The following is a 27,451-nucleotide window of genomic DNA, read 5'->3' as shown; positions in this document are numbered from 1 at the left end:
TTGATGTCAGCATAATTTGTGGAGGGGAAGGGGAAAAACAAGTCATTTAAATAAGGATACAGGTGGACCCGTTGCAACAATGAGAAGTACAAGTTGTCATGTCGAAAACGAACTTTATGGGCTGGGAAGGTGGCTCAGTGGTAGAGCACTTGCCTTGCATGCTCAAGGACCTGGGTTCGATTCCTCAGCACCACACAAGCAGAAAGAAAAAAAGCTGGAAGTGGCGCTGTGGCTCAAGTGGTAGAGCACTAGCCTTGAGCTGAAGAGCTGAGGGACAGCGCCCAGGCCCAGAGTTAAAGCCCCAAGACTGGACCAAAAAAAGAAAACGAACTTTAAAACTTTGGTGGGGGGGGGGGGGGAGGCTGGGAAGGGTAAACAAAGAAGGAGGCTACAATGCTTGATAAAAAATGTACTCATGCCGGGCGCTGGTGGCTCACGCCTGTAATCCTAGCTACTCAGGAGGCTGAGATCTGAGGATCTCAGTTCAAAGCCAGCCCGGGCAGGAGAGACCATGAGACTCCTATCTCCAATAAACCACCAGAAAACCGGAAGTGGCGCTGTAGCTCAAGTGGTAGAGCGCTCGCCTTGAGCTGAAGAGCTGAGGGACAGCGCCCAGGCCCAGAGTTCAAGCCCCACGACCGACAAAAAAAAAAAAATAAAAAAAAAATGTACTCATTATCTTGCCCATGTAATTGTAACCCCTCTGTACAGTATTTTCATAATAAAAAAAATTTTAAAAAAGGAGCTATATATCCTCAGTGAGCCACCACTGTGAGGAAAATGAGGCGACGTGAATAGTTCCAAGGCCCTGGGCTTGGGTAGTGAAGGGGCACTCACAACTAAAACATCCAGAGATAACAAGTAAGTGGGAGAATGGAGCTGTAAAGGGAACGCATCTGGGATAGAACAGGGAGGTAGATCCAGGGCTGAGGATGGAAATAAGGTGCATGTGTGTGTGTGACTGTGAATAGTTACAGCAGATTCTTGCCTGATGCTGGGACCAACGGACTTTTCTTCCATCTCAGCTCTAGGGCGATGTGGGGGACAGTGAGTGGGAGTGGCAAAGAGCCTCACTGGAGACTGCCCTGCTGCAGGGCAAGGGGTCCAAAGTGGTTCCTGTCTCGTGGAACTGCACCGTGAAACCTTCCCGTCACTAACCTGTCCCCATTGAGCTCAGAAAAGTCCCTTGTAGAGCCTGTGCTTCTTCCTAAGCTTGGGATTCAGCCTTTCCCCTAAAGCCTGGATCTCCCTCCCAAGGCCCAACTAGTCCACACCCTGTAGCCCAGGCCTCTGCCTCCACTTCCAGCCTCCTTCTGCAGCCTCATCTGCATTTAACATGCCTTGTTGGGCTGTGGCAGGGAATACTCAACAGACTCGTATTAAAAATGCCCTTTAAAATTCAAAAGCTTTGAACTAAAGAAATACCTCAAGAAGTTTTCATGGAAAGTTCAGCTCTGCTGGTTCAATTCACTACACTTAGATGCACCTTTTCAAATAATAGGGAAAAAATGTAACAGGGTCAGACCCAATCAATATACTTGTTCAAACAGAATTGCGGGGACTGTGATGTGCGCACATTTTGTGCTCTGCCTTTGTACCTTGCCACTCGCTCTGAAGAAAGGTTTCTTTGCTAGAGGAGCAATGAAAGTGGGAGCCTTTTGAGAGGAGGCGGCAAAAGCGTGGCGTGTTTACCACACTGGGAGGGGCTGCCATTTTTCATGTTTTCCCAGCCTGATCCCTTTGTTCTTTTCATATTGATGACGTGCAACCCACATTGGCAAAGTCCCCTGCAAAGCCCCACATCTGATGCTGAGTTAAACAGAGGGCTCCTAGCATTGGCCTGCTGTATCTCAGAAATGTGATTTGTAGATTAGACAAATAATTTGCCTCCTCTTTCCCACCCTTGGTGTGAACACAAAAGGACTTACCACAGAGTACTGTGCTTTGGTTCAGGAAACTCCCAGAGCCCAGGATGCTCTTGTCTGGCTGAGAGAGGATCTGGATCCACTCTCTCCCCTCCTCTACATACCTTCCTTCTCTAAACTGACCGGGAAAGGCTGCAGGCCCCTGGATCGCACCTGTGGACAGATGATTCCTTGGCCTTGAGCTGCCATCAAAAATAGCCAGGATAAACAACTCCAAAGAAACCAGCTTACCTGAAGACAGCCAAGGCCTTAGCAGGAAGGGAAGGGGCCAGATGCAGCTCACACACCCTCAGCCAGCCCCCAAGGCAGGCAGCAGAGGGAATGGCAAGAACTAGATGTTTGTTTTCCGCGTCTAGTTGGTGTGTCCTCACAAACTGAACATACAGTACCATCATTTAAATGATGTCTGCTGTACTGAGGACACTGACAGTCTGGGAGGATCAAGTAGGGGTTAGGAAAAGACTTTATTCCTATCCTAATCCCTGTTTGAGACTAGATCTTAAAATGGTCTTGTTGGTTCTTACTAAAAAAAACAGTCATCCTGGGCCTGAACCTAGGTTAAAATTAGAATTAAGAGGTCACCAAATGGATGTGAGAAGAGTGAATTTACATTCCCTTCACCAGCCGCAATCCCACTGTTTCTCTGTCCAGAATCTAGGTTTCCATGTCAGGAAGTGAAGTTGGACTCTCTGGAGTTTTCCAGCATCACCCCCATCCTGAAGTATGCACAGCGCCTTCACGAAGGCCCCATCTTACCTGTGACAGCCAGAGAATCAGTCCCTCTTGGAGGTAGAAAAGGGCCAGGCCATGCTGTCTCTTACACAGATGAACTGGCCTGTAGCTTTTCTCAACCATGGTACTTTCTGCCTGCTGTAACTGAGGGCCTCTCACACTCGGCAGATTGAAACTGATTCTCATAGCACAGTCTATACCCATTCCCCGACAGAACATTCTGGAAAAGGCAGCTAGTGTAGCCATGTTCCCTCATACACAGGATTGCATGTGTGAAACAAAAAACAAGACCAACAGTAAAGAACCATTGATAGGCTTTTGCAGAGAAAATGTCCACAGATGGTGAGCTGTGGGATGGTTATTATGGCTCTTGCTTCTTGTGGGCTTTTTAATTTTTATATTTGAAGCCATTGCACTCAGTCTTGGAATCATCTCCTCACCCCTTTCATCTGTTATGGAGACATTTCCAACTAATGTTTAAAACTAGAGAAGTGTTTCTTTTTTTTTTTTTAACTTTAAAATTAAGATCAGTGTCTATAAAAGCAGTGGTATCTTCTGTCCAAAGTGTCTTGGAATCTACTTTCTCCAGTTTAAATACTTGGAAAGTCATTCCAAACCTCGGATGCTCTTCTTGGCAGTGAAGAAAAATGGTCATAACAACAAGCTTTGAAATATACACATCCCTAAACCAAACTGGCCTCCTGCCTTCTGCTTTTAGCATACATCACAAGTCAAAATGAATTAAATGCAAATCCAGTTTGCAATGGTCCGTCACTAACTCGCTTCATTGGGATGAGCCCGTGGTGTGTGGGTTGGACAGGGGCCCGGGCATCCCCAGTGCTGTCTTGGATTGGATTACAGTCTGCCTGCCAAATTGGCCCCACACAAGAGTCCACAGTCTGGTGGCTCCTTGACTAGGGTAGGGTGGAGGGCACCCTGTCTAGTTGCCAAAACCTACCCTGCTTTCTCCAGGCCTCCATAGTCATTCAAGTGTCAAGGAATTGTCATCAGGAAAAACAACCCAAGTGCTGAAGAACCAGACAAGCAGCTGGAAGAGGTGATACTGAGGATTTTCCCAAGAAATGAAAAAGCACACAAGCCATCAGGAGAGAATTTAGTCAGCAAGAAGCAGGAAACACATCGGGTTAATATTTTAATCTATGTATCACTTTTTTTTTTTTTTTGCAAACCATTAACACTTTTATTTAAATTAGCTTTTTCTCGCAAAATATTCATTTCCTTTTTCCAACAAAATCTTATAAAGGCAAAAAATAAAATTTTATTTTGGCAAATGTCATGAAGTTGATACTGGCAGCATATGGAGTTAGTTAAAAATAGTAACTTCTAAATATATTCAAGATTTTTTTTTTCTGAGCTTAGTCAAATTTTCATCTAAAGAGTGGCTCCACCCAACAGAGGTAATTTTTTTTTCCTTTTTAAACATTATTTCTTATATGAAGAATATCATGAGACAACTTAAATAAAGGACCAGAAACACTTAGCCTGGCTTGGTGGCCGCCTTATTTGGGCTGAAAGTCAAGTCAAAGTCTTGCCATCTTGGCCCTCCTGGTGACAAGCGCTTTGCCTGTTCTCTTCCCAACAGACCCATGCCTAGGGAAGCTGTCCTGGATTTCTCCAGGGAAGACAACAGAAGTTCTCCTGTCTGGAGGGACGTCATTCAGTCAGGCACCTTTAGGTAGACTCCACCCAGTGTGGAGTTTATTGCTCTGATACAGTACAGTTGCTTCTTCTTACCTTTTCTGTGTATCTTCGATGTATGTTTTCTAATGAAGCCAATTTTGTTGTTGTTGTTTTTTCTGAGAAGAGTGCTTTGCTTAGGGAAACTTTGCTGAAGTTGTGGAGTCCAAAGCTCTTGAACAGTGTTGTCCTAAACCTAAACCACGTCCAAGGCATAGAATGGCTCCATGCACAATCCTGGTAGAGATGCACCCACAGCGGGCTGTCACGTCAGGGATGCTGAGCTCTATAGCCGTGGTCCCCTCTTTTCCTGGACAACATGCCAACAAATCTGATGTAATCTCAAGCCCAATTTTCACCTGAGTTCATTAGCAATAGGACTGGCCTCTGCTTTCCCTCCAATCCCTACCTGCTATTCCAGTAGTACCCGAATCTATAAGCACAACTAAAAAATCCTGCAGCCTCACCTTTCTAGCCACTCAGCCCTTGAGATGAACATTATAAAATACATTCTGATTCTAAAATACAGTGTCAGTATTTTACAGCCTATGTCAAAAGTGCCTTTGTCACATGTAAAAAGGAGTCTGAACTAAACAGGTGGGTATATGTTGGACCGATCCCTGTGAGCAATGCCCCGTGTTGGGCTGTTTCTTCTGCCAGCCAGGACCCCTGCTTAGCTGGAAGCGTTTTCTGAGGGGGAAGAATAGCTGATCTCCTGGGAGGAAGCTGATGCCAGTGGGCCCCCGATTCCAGGCTCCTCTGCGCACTGGGCCAGTCATGGATCAGTCACTGCCTGGGCTGACAAAAAGCACAAGAGACAATGAGAAGCTGGAGATGCCATGTTCATGTCCAGAGAGTTGGCGGTGGGCATGTCTGTGCACACATGACAGGATGGCAGACAAAGCAGCAGAGCAGGGAGCTTAGGCATTGAGGCCGCTTGTGAAGGGACCCGGGGCTTCTAGGAGTCATCTCGGTATGGGACTTTACTCCCTCTCTAACTCTTGATACATGCTGGCCCTAAATTGGTTCCTTGTGCACTAGGGAAAAGGACCTGGGCAAGACCCTGGAGTTATCATGTCTCTACCTCTTCATTCACGGAATGACTGTATGGATCTCATTTGTCTCACCTAAAAACAGAGTGGTCAAATGCTCCCCTAACAAAGCTGCTCAAGAAAAACATGGATAGCCTCTGAAATGCAAAGCAATGGATGGGCGGGATGGGGCGGGGGTGGGTGGAGAAGGTGATGGTCAAGAGCAAGAGGGAGTGGAGACTCTCCAAAGTCTGTTCCTGCACCAATGTCTCCCTGCTCAGGTATTAGGAGAAACCACAAACAGGCTCGTGACACCAGTTGACACACTTCCCCAAGCTTTTTCAGTTATCGGTCTCTGCTCTCACTTCCTGAGGGCTGAGCCCAACAAGGCTCACATCTTCCTTCGACCTTCAGGCTGCCTGAGGCCCACTGACTACTCCAAAGCTGAGGGAACACCTGGGCTGAGGATGCCTACCAAAGATCAAGCCCTCACCCCCAGCAATGCAAATACTGTCCCTCACTAGTCTTGTAGAGCTCCCAGACAAGTCCATGAGTGGTGATGGAGAACAGAGGCTCTGGGCTCACACCAAAGGGCTGTGAATCCTCACACTTACAAGCTGCGACTCCTTGGGAAAGTCCCTCAGGTCTCTGAGCTTCGTTCCTCATCTGTAAAATGGGGAGTGAATGGGGTTGTTGTATGGCTCCAACTATGCTTGGCACATAGTAGGCATTCAACAAGATGAACCATAAGCATGTATGAAGGGCAGAGAGGGGAATGCTTTACAGATGACAAGTTGGGCTACCAAGGATGGGCCTGCCAGGATCCCTGGTCTGACCTTCCATTGTCAAAGTGAGGCAATGGGCTCAGTCGCAGCAGCAGCACACGTCAGCTAGACACTTAGTCTGTGGGCTCCTGCCCTGCTCTGTTCCTCATCTCCTAAAGCTCAGGGGAGCAGGTGGTACTGGAACATCCTGCCTCACTAGGGCCAAGTCACATGGCCCTGGGCTCCCCCTTTTCTCCTCCCTATGGTGTTCAATGTCAAAAACAACATGGTCAGTGACACCAGTACTGGGGGACCTAGAATGAGCCCAATCACCACACTAGGCCTCAGCTTCACCATCTGTAAACCTGGACTTTTTCCAGTCTGGAAGTTCCTTAATTGCCCCAGCTAAAGCCCTTTTTCTTCATCCCTGGAGTCTGGCAGCATGAGCTATACTGGCCCATGAGGTATCATGCCGCCCTTGGCAGCAGAGCAGGATGAGAGGACACACTGCAATCTGGAGACTCAGTGAGTGATGCAAGGGGCTGGATGGCAGACCATTGTGTTGGGGCCCCTGGAGACTGAGTTTCTGTAAAGCCCTAGCTCTTCCACTTGCCTACCATTTGGGCACCACAACCCCCCACTCCCCAACGGCCGCAGTACCAATGGAGGAAGCGTCAGCAGGCAGCACTGCAGTTAGCTCATGGCAGCGGGAAGGAAGGAGGGGCATGCTCACACTAGGCACAGCAGTGATCAGCACGGGGACCCAGGCGAGCTCTTACTTGGAAGGTGTTAGACAAAGGTGTAGTGGAGTCCGTTGCTTAAGGGGGGGTAAGGTGGCACCGTCCTGGAGGACAGGGGGCCTTTAGGCGGGAGGAGGGCCAGCTGCTGCACTAGACGGAGCACACAGGAATCAAGCGACGTGTTAGACTCATCTGCCCCCACAGAACCAGATGCCCCACTTTCCAGGACAGGGTGGCCTGGACCCCAACGTAGGCTCCACTGCCACCCACTAATAGCCTGTGTCTGGATTGCCTGTAGTTTTTGATGATGTCCTGAGATGGGAGAGAGCAAGGCAAGGCAAGACGCAGAAGATCATCACTGAATGGGCAGTGAGAAAGGCTGGCCATCGCGTGGAGGGTGTGAGGGCAGGAGTGCTGGTCCGCTGTGGAATGCGGTTGGGGACGGGCAGGGGCAGATCCAGAGTCAGAGCGAGCACAGCAGAGAGGAGGGCTCCTCCTTAGGAAGGAGCTCAGAGGTTGCTGGGATGAGCTCCAGGATCATTAGGAAGAAGGGTCTGGATGTCTGACCACCTCTCAGCTCACTCAGCATATCCTTGAAGGGAATGGAGGTGGAAGGGATTTCAGGGACTCAGCTCAATTAGGATACAGGGGACAAAACTCAGGCCCTTCCTTTTGTCATTGGCCAGTCCCATGACCTGCAGCATGCAAAGCTGCTCCCGTACCAGGAACTTCCCAGGACCAATAACCATAATCTACAGGCCCCATCTTAGGCCACTTCTCAATCCTGTGGTCAGGACTGGAGCACTGGAAGAGACTGTGATGCCACTTCAGATTTTATGACTGCTCGGATCCCTGAAGGAGCACAGCTGGCCAGGGGCACACCCTAAATGCAGTCTGTGGGTGCAACTGCGAGAAACAACACTAGGTAGACTGGAAAGGCACCCACCCAGGGGGAGGTGTGGGTAGAGGGAAGCCCTTTTCCTGGCTGAGAGAAAGCAGTCTTTTTACAAACATACAGGCATGTGTGCATGTGTGCGTGCGTGCACACACACTTCTACAGCACGGTGATAGTCTTTCCAACTGGCCAGCAAATCCACACTTCCTGAGTCCTGTGTTCTGGCCTGCCACACTTGGATAGGATAAACAGTGGTTTGGTTTATGGACCTGAACAGGGCTAGAGGGGCCTCTTCTGTCTTGCCTTCAGCAAGCAACTACAACACTAAGGAGTTTTCTGACCCCCTTCTCCATAAGGACACACACTTTAGACCCCGCCCTTTGATTCAAGTGCGTAAAAAAACCTAAAGTCAAATAGCAATACCAATCCCTCCAGAAACAAGATCCCCTCTAGGCAGAAGAACACACTGCTGGCTTTAACTGCCAACTTCTATTGACTCCCTGGCTCTGGGATGGGCCATGCTAGGAATAAGCCCCAAGGAACAGAGAGTAAGTACAGAGAACTGGGAGCTGGCACCCACAGCCTTACCTGCCACCTGCTTGCTGCGCTGGGAGGCCTCAGAGGCCAGGGCATAGGAGATGTTGATGATGCGTTCCTGCTCCTGAAGTTGTGAGTCCAGGTCGGCCAGGCTATTTCGGTCCTGACCTGATGTTGGCTGCAGGTTGCACATGCTGCAAGGTCCAGAGAACAGACATTGGCCCTCACTTGCCCTGAGCATGAGCCTCAGGAGACAGGAGGTTCTCAATAATTTGGTGGGGAGGACACTGGGGGGACACTGTGGGTATCAGATATAAACAGCACTTTTTCTAGAGATACAGAAGTACATGCTTCTTCCCAATAATCATAGCTTTGTTCTTGTTTTAGGAAGGGCACAGGCCTTATGTTAAGGGTACCTGACTAATTCAGACACAAAACAGCTAATTCAAGCTGGGTGCCAATGGCTCAAAAGTGAATTCCAAGCTACTCAGGATGCTGAGGATCATGGTTTGAAGCCAGTCTGGGCAGGAAAGCCCTTGAGATACTCATCTCCAATTAACTACCAAAAACAAAAACAAAACAAAACAAAACAAAACCCGTAAGTGGAGCTGTGGCTCAAGTGATAGAGTGCTAGCCTTGAGCAAAGAAGCTCAGGGACAGTGCCCAGGCTCTGATTTCAAGCCCCAGAAGCAACATATGCACATGCACGCACAGACACATACACACACATACACACATAGCTAACATAGCTCTCAATGGATCATGGGACAGAAAAGCCATCTTTGAGGATCCCAGTTCTATATCCAAGGTAGGCTAAGGCTCTGGTTCCCTCAGGACAAGACTGAGACTCCTGCTCTGATCTTGGGGTCTGTGTGAAAAACCATAGGCCCAAATGCTCAGAGAACTGTGACTAGAGCTGATATCCAACTAGATCTTCATGGCCACACTTGGTTCTACTTCAGTCATTAGGGTCAGTCATTTAGGGGTGAGGGTCAAGAACAGGGTGTCCCTTGGGTTTTCAGAACTTTGCAAGTGTTCCAGGCTGATGTGAATTGCCTCATCTAATGAGTGTAGCCCTCCTGAGACAAAGCATACACCCAGCCAATCTTCCCCCCCCCCCACCATAGATGAGACACTCCCCATGGCCAGGGCTGCCCAGACAGGAGCAAGTGAGGGCTGACCTTGACCGAGCTAAGATGTTGCGAATCTTTTCGGCTTTTCGATACCGTGCTTGCAGCTCCTCAAGGCTGGGTGGTTCTTCCGGATCCAGCTCCACATAGCGCTCGGGGATGGAGACCTTCTCAGGTTTGGAGAGCTGGGAGAGGCCCGGGAAGTAAAGTAGAGGGGAAAGCTCAGATGTTCTTGTTTGGCACCCACTTTCCCACCCCTTCCCCAGGCTGAAATGAACAGAGTTCACAGACGTGGAATAGTTTGCTAATTAGCCAAAGTCAGTCAACTGTAGAATTGGAATTTGAATCTGGGTCTCATGCCGGAGCCCACATTATTGCCACTGCACAAGACAACCTCCTATAGACCAAGAGAAGGGAAAATGAGTGCAAACAAAGGAAACAGCTGCACTGAGGCATTCGGTAGAAAACTGTAATCCTTAGAGCAGGCTAGAAGCCCTGATCGGAACCTCTGTAGCCTCCCAGGCTCACCAACCCAGCAATTTGCCCATGTCCCTCCCAGCACAGGGACTCCGTCCCTGCTCGCCCCTGCCTGGGGCACTCTTCTTTCACAACCTCACCCTGAGAAGCCTTCTCTGATTCTTCTCTCTATCCCCAACTGTCTAATGCAGGGACCTGGCACTTCGTAGCCCAGCCCTTCGTGGATAGATGACAAATAAAGAAATGGAAAGATAAAAGGAAGTGACACTGCAACCTGTCCTACAAAAAAAAAAAAAAAAAGAAATTCTTCTAGCTGGGCGCTGGTGGCTCCCGCCTGTCATCCTAGCTACTCAGGAGGCTGAGTTCTGAGGATCACAGTTCAAAGCCAGCCCAGGCAAGGAAGTCTGTGAGACTTACCTCCAATAAACCACTAGAAAACCAGAAGTGGTGCTGTGGCTCAAGTGGAAGAGTGCTAGCTTTGAGCTGAAGAGCTGAGGGACAGCACCCAGGCCCAGAGTTCAAGCCCCACGGCCGACATAAATAAATAAATAATTCTTCTAATCTAGATAGTAGGCAGCTCTACTATATCTACTGTTTTCTAGGGCAAATGGCCTTGAACTCCTTCTCTCTCCAGTATCTTACTCTCACAGTGTCAAACAGCTGGATGAAATCTTGTTCAAAGTGAAAAACTACTGCTAAAGTCAACTCTTGCATGCTCATATTAAAATAGGAGGGGCTGGGAAGGTGGCTCAGTGGTAGAGCGCTTGCCTTGCATGCATGAGGCCCTGGGTTCGATTCCTCAGCACCACATAAGCAAAAAGAAAAAAGCCGGAAGTGGTGCTGTGGCTCAAGTGGTAGAGCACTAGCCTTGAGCTGAAGAGCTGAGGGACAGCGCCCAGGCCCAGAGTTCAGGCCCCATGACTGGACCCAAAAAAATAAAATAAAATAAAATAGGATTGGTTGGAGATTCCAGAAACAAGCCAAATCCAGTTATGGAACAAATCTGGTCTTAGATTTGTCAAAGGAAAAAACAACTGGTCTAGGTGCACATGAAATGAGTCTGTAGAAAGGCTGAAACAAGGACACAGGATGACCCATTGCAACAATGATACACACAAGACAGTATGTTGGAAATGAACTTTACAACTTTGGGGAGTGGGGAGGAGTAAGGAGGTGGGGGAGGAAGAGATAGTGGGAGAACAACAAAGGAGGGGGTAGCAATGCTGGACAAGAAATGGACTCATTGCCTTGCTCATGTAACTGTAACCCCTCTTTACAGCATCTTTACAATAAAATTTTTAAAAATGAGTCTAGCCACTGCTAAACAGACCTCAGACACAAGTGCAGCCCATCCTTTGAGCAAGATGCAGAGTGCAAGCTGGACTTTGAAAGGTTAACTCCTGCTTACTTTCTGCTCTTCAGATCCCTTCCCACAAACGGCTCAGAGACTCAAAGTACACCACATCCCTTTCTTAAAAAACAGCTTAACTTCTGCCAGCACCAATCATAATTCCTGACCAAGCCCCTTGCACTTGAAAGCTATAAATATACCTATTATTTTGTAAAACTTTGGAGCCCACTTTCAGCACTGCTTAAATTTAATTTTTCTTTTTTTTCCCCTCTGATCTCAACTAGGCTTTTATTCTGTCTACATATTTAAATTCATGCAGCCTTGTACTTTGCTGAAAGATGGCAAGTAATAAACTCTTCTCTGTTGTTTCTACTAAGGACAGAACTAGAGGAAGCAGATTGCATTGTAACAGGAAGGATTTAGGTTAAAGATAAAGAAGGACTCTTTCCCTGGGCCAGCTGGGACACTAGGGTGCACCCTTGCACTTGCCAAGGCAGTATGTGAAGTGTTCTTTGTCACTGAGAAATCATAGACTTTTGGCTGTTTTCTGACAGAGGGGGACTAGCCTTGTTAGCAGATAGAGACCCACTAGAACTGAGAACTTAGCAACTCCACAGACATCTATTATCCACAGTGCTTCTTAATTCTCAAAGATGCTTTGGGGTCCCCAATCTACTGGCAGTAACCACTGGCAAAAACAGCTGGACTGTCCCTTAAAGAAAGGAGAAGAGGAATGAAGATGTACCTTACGGGTACAGCATTTGTCTAGTACCTGTCACGCCCTGGGTTCAATCTCTAGCACCACAAAAATAAACCCAAACCCTAAATTAGCTTTTAAAAAAACCCCAAAAACCCAAATAACAAGCAACAACAACAATAAGCCAACCAGAAAGGTGTTGAGTGTTTAGCAGTTCAGCTCTCTTTCCCTTATCAAAGGGACTCATAGAGAAGTTTTATTGAGGAACCACCAAAATCTATACTTTATGTGATGACACCGTTCTTCTCATGCAGTTTTTGCCAATGTTTTCAGACATTTGTGGGTCACTGTGTGATTCACTCAATAGTTTTCCTTCAACAGATATTTACACCTACATTGTGCCACTCAGTGCTATGGAAACAGATGTGTGCCATGCAGCAATTAGACAATGCTCTGCAGAGGGTACAAATGATACAATGAAGGCCATCAGAAGTTATGGATGTCTAGAAGAGTCTGAGTCTGTTACCCCTGTTAAGTCTTCACTTGCTTTCCTGGGTTTTCCCTGCCATGATGTATGCATGCCAGCAGAGGGCACTTGAGGAATTCAGACCAGAACCCTGTGAAGTCTTCTGGCCTCTGTCATGGTTGGAAATTTTACATGTGATTTTGAAGCTTATGTTTTTCTCTTGAGTCTGATAAGCCAGGTCAGCATGACTGACTGATATGGTCAAACCTTGGTGCTTCAGGAACATTTAAGTAAAACAGAAACTACCCATCAAGATGCCTAGTCTGTGTGAGGCTTTCTAATCCCTCCTAAGAACATGCTGAATCACGTAATCCTCACCACACTTGCTGAGGAAAGCCAGGATTCAGAGAAGGTACAATTACAATTTTCTCCAAATGACAGAGTTAAATCTGAACAATAATCAGATTAGTGTTGGTTTTATTGCTCCTTTTATGGCTACACGTTGCTATCTATTCATGCTCTTGGACTAAAGTGAAATCAAGACCAGATCTCTGTAGGACTGCTGAGTAGGCTGGGAGCCTTGAACAACGCAACTTCTGGGGGTCATGAAGGAAGCCCCTGCCCTCACCTCTCTGCTGATGTCCAAGTCATAGTCTTGAGGTTCCAGGTCCAACTCTGTGACAGGCACAGCCTGAACTTTCAACCAGCCATTCTCCTCGTCCTTTCTTTCCCCTTGCATGGCCCGTTCCAGCAACTGCAGGTCAAAGTCCTGCTCTCGCTTCCACTGGCAACAGAAGGTTAAGAGGATTAATTGCAGAGGCTTTGTGGACATGGGGTCCTTAGGCAGATGGACCTCTGACCTGCTCTGGAAAAGCTATGTTCCATAACATGACATGTAAGGACAAACAAGGCCTCTGTCTCCTCTACACCGTCTGAGTCCTATTTGTTCTCTGATCTGGGTCCCAAGAAAGTTCAAATGTGTACCCTTAGGATACAGGTTGAAGACCAAGACTACATGATTTCTGGCTCACAGTGGTTCACAGGGATCCAGAATATTCCCAGGTCTGAGAACATGAGTCCCAAAGAGAATCTGGGAAAGAACTCTACAAAATGGTTTTGCCTTTTCTGCGGATCATTAATTCATGAAAGACTTTCTGGGTTTGGGACTCATATGCTCCAGAGGTTAAGAAATAATAGGGAAAAAAAATTGTAAGCTCTTTATGGCCCTGCTAAGCAAGTCAGATAACCAAGAGTCTCTCTATTGGGTTTTCCCAATAGGACTCTCTCAGGGTGAGTAAAACTGCACCCACAGCAGGCCTGAGAAGATGAAGAAAGGGCAGGCTGGAGCCTGAGAGGAAGACAAACTGCCATGGAAGAGCTTATCTATCTAATTTGGGTCAATGTTCTCTTTAAATTACAAGAAAAACTAAATAGTATAAAATTGAAATGCTCTTATCAAATGCAATGGTTCCAAGGTTGATAGTATCAACTTTGTAACCAGCATCTGTTTGCATGAGGCAGAATTTAAACCTAATCATTTTAAGATGTAAGCATGACTGTCCAGCTCTGAGATGTATTCTGCTCACTTGGGCCTTTGCATACTAATCAGGTGGCTAAGAATGGAACAGCTCAAGGCCTGTGTTCTCCACAGATCCTTATGCATCCCAGATGACTTCTTCCCTCCCACCTCTCCCATTTCACCAAGTCCCAACTCTCTTGTTGCCCCTTGAGTCCTTCCAAACCCCAATCTCAAAGCCATATCAGCACATTTCACCCATTCATGCACAAGCTCTCAATACTGACTCTGCAACAATGTAATAAATCGTGGATGATATTTTTCCAAATATAGTTTGAAAGGATTAGGCACTTGGGAATTTGAAGATGAATTAATTTAATGATTTACAAAGAAAACACATATTTTCTTAGATGCTCACAAGTGCTTCAAATAAAAACAAGCCCTCATTTAAACCCAGCCTGATTGTTTCTACCAACAAGAAAAGTACACTGGACTCTACAAAGTAACCCTGGGGAAGAACCACGCCAATCCATCATTGTTAAGCAACACGTTTATTGGCGTTGATGCCGAGACTTACATGTCTTTTTTTTTTTCCAGAGAAAAATTACAATGTATTCAAGTGATGTTTTTTGGATAATATCTACAGTTGAGACACCATGTTGTCAAAGGTCAGTGTTATCCCATTATGACATTTGTTTATTTAAAAAGTTACCAGGTTTGCAGCTTTTAAAGATATGACTGTCCTGAATCTAGTCCTTTGTGCTTGGGCTAACAGCTGCTGAGCGTCCCTCTGCACACATAGTTTATTTTTGATATGTATTCAAGTTACTAAATGTCAGAAACACAAAAGTTTTCCATAAGAAATTGTGTGATAGATGAAAGGAATTAAAACCATATAACCTCAGATGTGGTGGAACTTGTTCAAATGTATACTCGCTGAAGTCTATCTACTATCTAGGTGTAAGGCATGAATTTCCATAAATTCATAATACCCTGACCTCTGCCAGTGACTATGGTCCTCACACAGAGGGTTGGCTCAGGGACTCTGGTACAGCTTTGGGGAGTAGTAAATTATGAGTCAGTAGGCCAGATGAAGGAATTCAGGGAAAAAGGCGAGTCACATTTGGAGGTGGTTACTAGGCTAGGGAGATAAGCGCTGCTATTTACAAGCCTGGTAACAAACAGCACAGGCCAGTTAGAGACTGTTCAATGCAAATCAGAAGCGTCTGTAAACACAATCAGGCAGGATTAGAGAGGCAATAAGCAACAATACTAAAAGCAAAAGAGCTTGTGCAATGAATTAGGGAAAGAACAGTCAGGCTAGAGAGCTAGGGTAACGTGACATTCTACACTCCAAAGTCAAAATGGCATATTTCCAAAAAGGGACTTAAGGCAATGGTGGATAGGTGCAGCTCTGGAGAGCACCACCAGGGAGCAGCACTGGGTCTTCCCTCCCCCAACTCTCCTGGGCACCTGAGGCCTCCGCACCACAGGCAGGGAGACCACCAGCCCTCAGGGTTGTGGGATGCCACCCTTGCTCAGTTGCCTTCCCCTCCTCCATCACTTGCTTGGAAGTTTGCGAGGCTGGTTGTTTGGTTTGTACTTATCAAATCCTGTTACCATCTTTCTCCTTCGCTTCATCTACCTTGTATTCCCAAGTCCTCAATTCAGCTAAGAGATCCCAAATGCCCACAGAGGCCTCACACACTTGGCTGGAGGAAATGACTGGGTATCTGCTAATATCCTAAGCCTCTGCTGTGAGATCTCCTGCTCTGCTTCCGGGTCACCCTCTGACCAGCTCACACATGCACCCTGGGTTGTGGACAAACAACCTGTGGGATGTTCTCAGCCATCTCGGGGGGGTGGGGGGGGGGGGTGATGCCTGCCCTAGAGGGATGTGGGGAAGCTCTGCTCAGCTTGAGGAAGGACGGTGCTCCCTGTCCCATTCCCGCCTGCCTAACATACTGAGCCGAGATCTCCAGGCAGCATCTGGCTGAGGTAGCGAGATGAGGGCAGGCCTGTCCGCTCTCCTTGACTCAGTGTCCTCTTGCGTTCCCGGACGAGCGCCTTCTGGTGCCTCTTCATGCGCTCGAGCTGCTCCTCTGCGCTCATCTTGCCCCGCTGGTGGTCCCCTGAGTACAGGCGCTCCAAGGCACTCTTGGGTCTCTGAGGAGGAAGGTAAGAGGCACACGGAGCTGTTGGACTACTAATAACCCAGTGGGCAGCCGCCCTGGACTTCCATCCTTGTTCTTAAGCGCTCCATCTGTCTATTGACAATAGTTGGGCTGTGTCACACACACTACTTTAGAGAATCACTTCTCTGAACACCATGATGTCCCTGGCCTGCACAAGCCATCTGGCCAGCACCCCATTCTGCAGATGTCAACATTGAAGCCCAGGCCTGCCCAGCTACATATGCATTCAGTAAATCATGATGAACCCATCATGCAGCCTTCCTGGGGTTACCTCCTGTCACCCTGTCAGGTTGGAGACAGAAAGATGAGGTCCTCAGAAAATCCAGAGGGAAGTGTTATGACTATGTTGGTGGGCAATGGGTGACAGGAGCCCTGACTCATGGGGGTGGGGGGGGTCTGAGGTCTCCTTGGAGGCCATCCTTAGTGCTTGTAGGATTGCTAGTCACTTCCTAGCTCAGAGCTCTTCCCTAGCTTGAGGCCACACACTGGGAAGCTTACCTTGCTGTTTTCAGGATTTAGACCCCTCCGGAGCGTGACGTAGGGAGCAATAGTAGATGACTGCTGGAGCCTTGATGTGGACCCAGAGAGCCCTTAGGAAAGAAAGTGTCAGTGTCAGCATATTTGTATCCCTCTAATATAAAGTCTACTCCCAAGAGGGACCAAGAGAACCAATAACCCATTTGTCTTTCTCCTTGGGTCTAGAAGAGCCAGACCCTAGGTAGAGGGTGAGGGTCAATACAAAGTTACCCTCTGTCCCCAGAGGGGTGACAGCATCCCTGCTGATTTGTGAACTATAACATAGGATTCCCTTTCATGCAGAAGCTCTAGTTGGAGGGGGGAGGTACAAGTGCCCTTCACCCCTCTGTTTCCTGGAGTAATCTTACACATTCTGCGTAACCAAGACTGGGATAAGGAAGGACAGAACAAAGGAGCCCAAGTGAGAAGAATCTGTGTTTAAGAAAGGACTCACTGGGTTCTGGGGTGACATGAGAGGGAAAATTGTTCTGGAAGGCCTGATGGTAACATTTCCCGGAATCCCAGGATTCATCTGTCCAGAGACAGCATTATCTTCAGGATCCCACACAGATCAGCTAATTGGCTCTTGTTTAATTTCTCTGAGATTTGAGTTTCCTGATGTCTACATCCTTTATAACATTATTGATGATAGGTGTGTGTGTGTGCATGCAGCTAATTGGCTCTTGTTTAATTTCTCTGAGATGTGAGTTTCCTGATGTCTACACCCTTTATAACACTGTTGATGATAGTGTGTGTGTGTGTGTGTGTGTGTGTGTGTGTGTGTGTGTGTGTGTGTGTGTGTGTGTGTGTGTGTGTGTGTGTGTGTGTGTGTGTGTGTGTGTAAGCAGTGTCGGGCTTAATGGTAGTAGAGCTTTTAAATATTGCTTGTGGGAAAGAGGTAGAAGAGACAAAGAGTCAGGAAGTGGGTCCGAAGGATCATAGCTACATTTGGGTTCAGTGTGGTGGAGTTGTGGGCTTTTCAAAACACTCCAAAAAGGGTCTTGCCTTACCTCTGCCTGGTAGCGTCTGGTACCTGCTCTCTGTGCCCACGAGTCCCAGGGAGGGCTGAGACATGTCCCCACTGAGAGTGGCCAACTCAGGCTCACTAACATATGACCGGAGTTCCACCTGTGGGCAGAGTCTGAGGCTGTCATACTTGTCTGGTGTCACCACACCTAATGAGTGGTCATTTCACTCAGCTGACAACTCAGGGGTGCCTGCCCGGCTCACCTTTGAGTCCCCATTTACACACTGCCCCAGCTCCCGGTCCCGCTTCCTCTCATCCGACTGCCGCTTGAGCCCTCGCACGGAAGTGTGGCGGATGATGGTAGACTCCCTCGGCAGAGGTGGCACAGCTGGGGGCTGGTCTTCTGGACTGTAGAGCTCAGGGAGTGGGGGCCTGGGAGGTGCCTCGTCTTCCTGTTCAAAAAGAGAACCAGAATGCCTGCCTAGTGGGATTACTGCTGAAGGGCAGGGTCATGATACAGTGGCGGTCTAAAGGGCTGGAATAGGCTACTGTGAAGCCACAAAACGTGACTACCTCAGCCAGGATTGTGAGCATTTCTTTTGGAGAGGCTGAAGAGGCGAGATGTCTCTGTTCCAGCTCTCTTCTTCCTCTTGATTCTTGTATATTCTACTATACAGTGTAGATAACCTTTCTCCAACTCCAGGACTGGGGGCCTCCAGGGCCCAAACTCTTGGCATGGTGCTGCACTGCCAGTCTATTTCCTTGGCATCCACCACCCCAGAGGCAGGTTTCTAACTCTGCTGCATTTGAATTGATGTCAGCACCCACCTTGGAGAACAGACAATACTATCTGCTTGGTGGTGCTCAGCCTGAGCCTGGATCCATGACTCTAAATTCTGGATCCTCTAGCAGAGTGAGGATAGTATATCCTCCTGCCCTTTCTCGCAGAAATGTACATGGCTACAAATTAACTTCTGGCTGGGAATGTGGCTTAATGGTAGAATGTTTGCCTAGCACGCATGAAACCCTGGGTTCCATTCCTCAGGACTACATAAACAGAAAAAGCCAGAAGTGGCATGGTGGCTCAAGTGGTAGAGCACTAGCCTTAAGTAAAAGAAGCTCAGGGATAGTATCCAGGCCCTGAGTTCAAGCCCTAGGACTGGTAAAGAAATAAAAAGAAAAGAAAGAAAGAAAAAAAAAGAGGAGATGGGCACTGGTAGCTCATGCCAGTAATCCTAGCTACTCTAGAGGCTGAGATCTGAGGATCATGGGTCAAAGCCAGCCCAGGCAAGAAAATCTGTGAGACTCTTATCGCTAATTAACCACCAGAAAACTGGAAGTGGTGCTGTGGCTCAAGTGGTAGAGTGCTTGCTTTGAGCTGAAGAGCTGAGGGACAGTGCCTAGGCCTAGAGTTCAAGCCTCATGACCAACAGAAAAAAAAGGAAGGAAGGAAGGAAGGAAGAAGGGCAGGCAGGCAGGCAGGAAAGGAGGAAGAGAGGGAAGAAGGGAGGAGAAAGGGGAAAAGTACCTTCTGAATGGACAGAAAGAGGATCAGACAAATGACTCTCACTGACTGCCAAGCCCACTGCCTGGAAGGCAGTAAATGTGACCATTTTCTGTTCATAGTGCTGAGGACCATAGCTCCTCTTCCAATCAGCAGACAGGGCCTGACTGCTAACCACTCATTGATGGCCATCTTGCCTTCTCCTAACTCTTAAGTTCCTTAGTTTAGTTCTATTTTGTTGCGGTTCCTCCCCCAACCCAGGATTTTTCAGAGTTCCAGAAAGGGTAAGATCAGAGAGAGAGAGAGAGACAGAGAGAGAGAGAGAGAAAGAATATCTGGAGAAAGAAGGTGAGAGATGTTTGTTTTTTTGTCGGTTGTGGGGCTTGAACTCTGGGCCTGGGCGCTGTCCCTCAGCTCTTCAGCTCAAGGCGAGCGCGCTACCACTTGAGCTACAGCGCCACTTCCAGTTTTCTGGTGGTTTACTGGAGATAGGAGTCTCATGGTCTCTCCTACCCGGGCTGGCTTTGAACCACGATCCTCAGATCTCAGCCTCCTGAGTAGCTAGGATTACAGGCGTGAGCCAGCAGCGCCCGGCTGGTGAGAGATGTTTTATTATACTCTTTTTTAAATCTTTTAATACTCTTAGAAATTATTATCAAATAAAGATGAAATTAAATTCAAGAAAGTAAGTTAAACTGAATGAGAGACCTGTAGTTAGTTACAAGTAATAATGTGGATGAATCTCACAAATACAATGTTGAAGATGAAGGGTACAAGAGAGTTCAATGGGATTGTTTTTGTTATTGTTCTTTTCTTTTGTTGGTCGTGGGGCTTGGACTCTGGGCCTGGGTGCTGTCCCTCAGCTTTTTAGCTCAAGGCTAGCACTCTGCCACTTGAACCACAGCACCACTTCCAGCTTTTACTGTTTATGTGGTAATGAGGAATCGAACCCAGGGTTTCATGCATGTGAGGCAAGCACTCTACCACTGAACCACCTTCCCAGCACCAAGAGTTCATTGTCATTTAACTGCATAATTAAAATGTTCAGGGTTACAGACCAATAGTCAACTGAAAAGAAAAAGAGTAAAGGAAAAAAAAACAAAAACAACTAACATTGTGGTTGGTCTAGACTGAAAAGGTATTCACAGGCCCGAGGGTGACCTCTTGTTGCTGAAAGGATTTTTTTTTTGGGGGGGGTCCGTGGGTCCTGATCTCTGGGCCTGGGCGCTGTCCCTCAGCTCTTCAGCTCAAGGCTAGCGCTCTACCACTTGAGCCACAGCGCCACTTCCAGCTTTTTACTTTTTGCTTATGTGGTGCTGAGGAATCGAACCCAGGGCCTCATGCATGCAAGGCAAGCGCTCTACCACTGAGCCACCTTCCCAGCTCCAAATGTTTCCTCAAGATGGAAAGATCTGAGGAGCTTCTCTGGCTGGGTCACAGGCCATATCTGGATCCAGCTCTGAGCCTTGGTCCATGGCTGGTAGAAGTGGATGGTGAGGCTGGGGGATCATTCTGTGCTTTCTTCAACCCTTGTGTTCCAACCTCTGTGATCCTGGTCATACCCAGCATCCAAGCAAGGCTCTGCCAAGTCTTTGTTAGCAAAACCTTTCCTGCCACCATTCCCAGGTGCCTTCCATTCTGGCTTCTTTCACTTGAGCCAGACTACTTTCGTTTTACAGGCAAAGGTGGCCTTAATGTGGAGCAGAAGACAATGAGTTACCTTACTACATCTATTTCTTTGAATTCTCCATGTTCCAAGACTCTGAAGAATGTGCACAGAGCTCCTCTCCATGCTAGGCAAGCAAAAGTGTGGACTCAGGTCACTACATGGTTATACACTGGACCTGAGGTCCTGAGGTGCAGGTACAGTTAGATGGCAGATGGCACAGGATAAAAGAGAATGACAGAGATCTAGATAAATCCACTATCTAATACAGAGACCACCAAATTCCAGCACCTGATCTCCTTCAGTTTTCTTCTCCATGGGATTGGTACACTAACCTTCTTGCCCATAGTGCCCAAGGCTCCTGGAAAGATTAAAACATCCTCAGAGTATAGCATAGTGCTCAAGAACAGGGGAGGGTAAGAATACTTTTTTTTTTTTTTTTTGCCAGTCCTGGGGTTTGATTTCAGGACCTGGGCACTGTCTCCAAGTTTCTTTTGCTCAAGGCTAGTACTCTACCACTTGAGCCACAGTGCCACTTCTGGCCTTTTCTGTTTATATGGTACTGAGGAATCAAATCTAGGGCTTCATGCATGTTAGGTAAGCACTCTATCACTAAGCCACATTCCCAGCCCAAGGAGAGATACTCTTTTGCTGGAAGGAGCTTCCTGCCCCTTCCAGGCTATATGATGACAGGAGAGACAGAACCCTCTCTGCATGAAGCAGATCACAATTTCCACCCTAATCATCATAATCATTTCCTCTTGCTGGGACTCGGTTTTCCCAACTGTAATATAGGAGGACAGAGCTAGACCATCTCTCAGAATCCTACTGGTCCAGAGGCCAAGGCACATGGCAGGTCAATACTACCCTTAGCTGCTCTGGACTTTGGATTTCCTGAGGGCTTTAAGCTTGTTCCATATATCCATGTTTCTCCTGGGAGTTTTTCTCCCAAGAGAGGCTTATCTAAGGACAAAAAGGTATAGTCAACTGGGCACTGGTAGCTCATGCCTATAATCCTACCTACTCTGGAGGCTGAGATCTGAAGATCGAGTTCAAAACCAGCCTAAGCAGGAAAGTCCATGAGACTCTTATCTCCAGCTAACCAGCAAAAATGTGCAAGTGGAGCTGTTGCTCAAGTGGTAGAGCACTAACCTTGAGCAAAATGTTTAGGGATAGGGCTAGCACCCAGGTGCTAAGTTCAAGCCCCAGGACCAATTTTTTTTTTTTAAAGGACAATCAGCTAGACAGGAAACAAAGCACTCAGCTCCCGGTCACTACAACTTACCTCTTGGGGCTTTGCTTTAGTTGGTGACTGAAGCGGGGACATCACTTTCCTCAGCTGTGGTGGGTGAGGTCGGTATGGCACATAGGTCTGCAGCTGTGGGAAGAGCCGAACCTCCAAAGGGGTCCTCACAGGGCTGGCGGGAGGGCTGGGCTGCGGGGCCGGCTTGCTCTCAGACATTGAGAGTGAAGGCACAGGTGAGTGAGGAAACAAAGGCACCGTTTTTCTCTCTGAAGACAAGGAGAGAAACAAGGACAGGATGGAATAAAGGCCCCCTTGAATGACAAATGAGGTGATAGCACCATGAAGACAGCCTCCAAGGTTCATGTCACCCATCCCACTTCTCAGAAGATGTCCCCACCTGGGTTTTTGACGGACTCCACCAGGACTCGGTAGTTCTCTTTATTTGCACTCAGGCCTGCAAGGACGTCTTCAATCCTCCATAGATCCTTCTGGATCTGTGATTTCTCCTGGTGGAGACAAGGTGGCAGTTCAGTACCTCTCAGCTCCTAACTAGAATTTTCTTCTTGGAATTTGTCCTGTCATATTCTAGACAGGACCCCTTCCTCTAGGGGTGGCACCTCTTTATAAACCACACTTTGGCTAGTACCATGCTGCTACAGCTTTCTAAGGAAGGGCACACATGAAAACTTCCCAAGGTCCAGAGAAAAACTTGGGAGCAGGCTCTCCTCAGTTAGGTCAACTTCTACCTAATTTAATAGTGCAATGCTTTAAATACCATACTATTCCACCAACCTGCTGTATGAATTATTTAGAATAGTCAATTTCACAGAGACAAGATATAAGACAGTAATTGCCAAAACCAGGGAAGGGGGTGGAGATTGATGGTACTTAATAGGTACAGACTTTCATTTTTGCAAAATGAGGTTCTGGCCTCAATCAGTCCCCAGCAAAGGAGTGAAAGAGGGGGAGTTAAAAAAAGTCTCATGACCACACTGGTGGCCCACGCCTGTAATCCTAGCTACTCAGGAGGCTGAGATCTGAAGATCGTGGTTCAAAGACAGCCCAAGCAGCAAAGTCTGTGACACTCTTATCTCCAATTAATCACCAGAAAACTGGAAGTGGCACTGTGGTTCAAAGTGTTACAGCACTAACCTTGAGCAAAAAAGCTCAGGCCCAGCACCCAGGCCCAGAGTTCAAGCTCCACAATGGGCAAAAACCAAGTCTCAGAACTAACAAGCAAACAATGGGTTTGAGACTCAGCTCCACATTAAAGCCTGGTCCTATCACCACCCAGTACACTGCGGAACCCAGAGTGAATAAGTAGTGGAATGTTCAGTAGGGCTGAGGTCCTGAAGCTCCATCCTAGGAACAGGTGAAAGAGGGAAATAAAGTTCATCCTCTTCTTCCTCCCTAGCTTCGCATTCAGAAACTCTCTGACCCATTATGCCCTTCTGATACCCCCTCAGGTAAAACAAGAGCCAGGAGGACAAATGCCAGAGTCCCTAACTTTCTCCAACTTTCACAACTTAATAATGCAGTGAAACAAGCCTCTATAAGGCAAGGCTTGAGTTTCACTCCTGTGTCCTCACACTATACTAAGTAAGAAGTCTCCCATATACTGCTTTCAGCAGAGACTTGGACTCAATGTCCAGGTTGGACCTACCTATCACTACCCCATTCTATTTCCTGGGTGTTCTGTTCTCTGGCTTTCCTGATGCTCAGGTGGCTGCGATGCACACACACACACACACACACACACACACACACACACACACACACACACACACACACACACACACACACACACACACACACACACACACACACACACACACACACACACACACACACACACACACACACACACACACACACACACACACACACACACACACACACACACACACACACACACACACACTACTTAACTGAAAATGCTATGACTATTCCCACAGCTGAACTGGCTATTGGGAGGTGAATTTCCAGTTATGGCTGACAATTTACATCTGGGCTTTAAACACAGCTCAAGTGCTAATAATTTGTATAGGTCTCTAACAGCCTAGGATTAAATCAAAGCAACATAGAGCCTGATGAAAGAAGAATTCTGTGGCTTCCCTGGTCATTGAGACATGCAGGGAAAATATGAGCAATACCATAGAGCTAAGTAAAAATCCAGTAGTAGGCTCCAGGCTGGCCTATTTGCTAGAAACTTGCAGGAGAAAATTCTCCAGGAAATATGTGACAAAATCAGATATACTGTTACCAATTTCTGTTTAGGAAGGGGATAAAAGGACTCTAGGCTTGCTATCTATTAAACTACTATGAAATAAAACCATAATAGGAATACAAATGATTAATATTCATATGAAAAGATGTCAAAGATACTAGCAATTAGATTAGCTGAGCACCGGTGGCTCACGTCTACAACCCTAGCTACTCAGGAGGCTGATTTCTGAGAATTGTGGTTTAAAGCCAGCCCGGGCAGGTCCGTGAGACTCTTATCTCCAATAAAACACTAGCAAACCCAGAAGTGGCACTGTGGCTTAAGCGGTAGAGCGCTCACCTTGAGCTGAAAGAGCGCAGCGATAGCGCTCAGGCCGAGTTCAAGCCCCATGACTGACCCCCCCCCCAAAAAAAAATAAAAGAAAGAAAAAAGACTAGTAATTAGATTAAAACAAAAAGACTGATAACATCAAGTGCTGGTGAGGTGAGATGTGAGCAAAAGGGCCCAGTGCTTTCACTTTCTGAGTGGGAAGGTAGAAGTCTTTTAGATGGCAATTTGGCAATATTTGTCAACCTCTTTTTTAAACTGAAAATGTTTTTGTTTTTTGTTTGTTTGGTTTTTTTTTTTTTTTTTTTGGGTCCCGTCGTGGGGCCTGAACTCTGGGCCTGGGCACTGTCCCTCAACTCTTCAGCTCAAGGCTAGCGCTCTACCACTTGAGCCACAGCGCCACTTCTGGCTTTTTTCTTTTTGTTTATGTGGTGATAAGGAATCAAACCCAGGGCCTCGGGCATGCAAGGCAAGCGCTCTACCACTGAGCCACTTTCCCAGCCCCCTGAAAATGTTTTTAACTGATACATATAAATGCAAAAATTGTGCATATTTATGGAGCATCATGTGATGCTTCAATATCTGTATACATTGGATAATGACATGGTAAACATAACTAATCTCATCTTTTTTCCTTTTCTTTCTTCTCCTCTTTCCTTCCTCCCTGTTTGCCTCCCTCCCTGGAGACAAGATCTCAGGCTAACCTCATATTCAGCAGTCCTCCTGCTCTCTATCCCCTAATGCTAGGATTATAGGCATGTTTGCCATCATTTATTATTTCTTTATGGTGAAACATTCAAAGTAATTTTTTCTAGCTTTTTGAGATGTAGTATCGGTTTCTATAAAGAAATGCTTCCACAACATAAAGACCAAAAGGCAAGTTGCCAAACAATGTATAATAAGGACCTTCTTTGAGCAAACCTTTTCTCTGTTCCAAAGCCCAACTAAATGATCCAATTCTACACATTTGGAAAGGCACAGAAATGGTCAGAAAGGCACGGCAGCAAGTTGACAGCAGGTGACTGACAGAGAAGGTGGTGGGAATGGGACAGAGGAGAAAAAGGCATTTGTATCATTTGTGTTTTTGCTCCTCACTTTGGGGGCTTTTCAGAAGCTGTATATACTTGTATTGCTTGCATAGTTAAAGAACAAAAAGGATCTCCCACAGGAGGCCTACACACCACTGGTGCCGCTGCCATGTCTTTAGTGATTGCTGAGAAGTTCCAGCACCTTTTGTGAGTACTCAACAACAACAAAAATGGGCACTGGAAAACAACCTTTGCCATCACTCCTATTAAGGGTATGGGATGAAGATATACTCATGTATATGCGGACATTGACCTCACCAAGAGGGCTAGAGGATGGGGTGAAACATGTGAGCACTGTTATGCAGAATCCACGTCAGTTCAAAATTCCAGACTGGTTCTTAAACAGAAGGATGGAAAGGATGGAAAATATAGCCAGGTTGCGGCCAATGGTCTGGATAACAAGCTCCATGAAGACCTGAAGAAGATTCAAGCCCATAGAGGGCTGCGCCACTTCTGGGGCCTTCGAGTCAGAGGCCAGCACACCAAGACCACTGGATGCTGTGGTTGCACTGTGGGTGTGTCCAAGAAGAAATGAGTCTGTAGGCCTTTTCTGTTAATAAATAATTAATGTACTGGGGGAAAAAAAGAATTAACAGCTGAAAGTATTGCTGCTAAAAGTAACTGTGGATCTTTGTAGCCCAAGATGAAAGAATGTGATCGTTTCAGGAGCTAATGACTAGAAAAAATAGTTGCAAAGACTTTGACAATATATTCACCTAGCATTTTCAAGCCATTATGCTAAGTGCTGGGGATTAAAAAAAAAAAAAGAAAATGTTAGCTTGGATGAAGGAGAATTATGGGTATAACAACAACAGCAGGAGACAGACAAGTTCTGTGAAAATTCATAGGTCAGCCCTGAGCCAGAGGCAAGATTTTGAGCCAGAAACTGAATCCTTTGGGAACCATCTGAGTGAGTAGGGGCTAGTATCACCAAGAAAAGCTTCAGGGCACATAAACCTAAACACCCTCCAGAATTTCCTTCACTTTTCTAGGGCAATGCTAAGTCCAGAGATCCTCATATTCACTCAATTACCTGAATGAGGAACGTGGGCTAGAATTAGGTCAAGCCTAGCATTATACTCTTATGTGCAGTGTCTCACATAAGAAGTCTCCAGGAACGCTTGCTGAATTCAAAGAAACAAAATCATGTCAGGGCCCTGAAAGAAGGTGATACAGATCTGAAGTGGAGTTGGAAAGTAGGTCATTTTCCATTTTAAAAATTCTGAACATGAGGTGGAAGCCTGGTTAAGCATCACAATTGGTGTTGGGGGGAGTGGAGGGAAGGATTTGTTGGGTAGCTTGGGAACCCAACCTAGAAGAGGAGAAACCTTACAGTGCCTGTCATTGTCTCATCTTTGGGGGACAGAGGCTGCTATCCATGGGATGGCCTGGTTTTTAAGGTAAGGAGGCTGGGCTCTAATACCAGCTTTCACAAGTAGGGCAGGGGCCAGAGATGGGTATCACCTAGTCCAGTCTCCAGAAATACAAATGAGTACCTGGAGACTAGAAGCACCTCAATGCACTGAATTCACACTTCGTTCTTAGTAGTGAGATGATAGCATCTATCCTCAGGAATCAGGCAGGAAGGAGGTAAGGCTTCCTGCTGTTCTGTGTCCAAGGGGCCAAAAAAGGGAACACATATCACTCTCACCTTTCCATAAAGTGTTCTAGATAAGTCTCTTCTCATGTCTGCTTTCCAAATGCTCAGAAGCAAAAAGCCTTCAAAAAATACTAAGGGCTTATCTTTGAGAGCAAAGAG

At 46.9% G+C, this 27,451-nt stretch overlaps 1 protein-coding gene and 1 pseudogene across 4 annotated transcripts in view; one reads left to right on the top strand and one right to left on the bottom strand.

The window, feature by feature from the left end:
- Positions 1–3,793: 3,793 nt before the first annotated feature.
- Plekha7 (pleckstrin homology domain containing A7) overlaps positions 3,794–27,451 on the bottom strand; it is a 213,429-nt gene continuing 189,771 nt past the window's right edge. The window contains exons 18-28 of one of the 4 annotated variants that reach the window (XM_042691307.1): positions 22,451–22,559; positions 22,093–22,319; positions 17,901–18,089; positions 17,681–17,798; positions 16,653–16,744; positions 15,925–16,125; positions 13,072–13,227; positions 9,504–9,637; positions 8,374–8,516; positions 6,930–7,040; positions 3,794–5,153 (exon numbers count right to left, since the gene is read on the bottom strand). In XM_042691307.1, coding sequence (XP_042547241.1) covers positions 6,940–7,040; positions 8,374–8,516; positions 9,504–9,637; positions 13,072–13,227; positions 15,925–16,125; positions 16,653–16,744; positions 17,681–17,798; positions 17,901–18,089; positions 22,093–22,319; positions 22,451–22,559 — 1,470 coding nt within the window. In that variant the 3' untranslated portion in view covers positions 3,794–5,153; positions 6,930–6,939. The remainder of the gene's footprint in view (positions 5,154–6,929; positions 7,041–8,373; positions 8,517–9,503; positions 9,638–13,071; positions 13,228–15,924; positions 16,126–16,652; positions 16,745–17,680; positions 17,799–17,900; positions 18,090–22,092; positions 22,320–22,450; positions 22,560–27,451) is intronic. The other 3 variants (XM_042691308.1, XM_042691309.1, XM_042691311.1) reach the window with 3 other exon arrangements.
- On the top strand, positions 25,780–26,267 carry LOC122117600 (annotated as a pseudogene).

This window comes from Dipodomys spectabilis, unplaced genomic scaffold (genome assembly GCF_019054845.1).
Source record: "Dipodomys spectabilis isolate Male_0828 unplaced genomic scaffold, ASM1905484v1 ptg000145l, whole genome shotgun sequence".
Lineage (NCBI taxonomy): Eukaryota > Metazoa > Chordata > Mammalia > Rodentia > Heteromyidae > Dipodomys > Dipodomys spectabilis.
The sequence above is the reverse complement of the archived record's forward strand: the minus strand, read 5'-3'. Positions and strand labels throughout refer to the sequence as shown.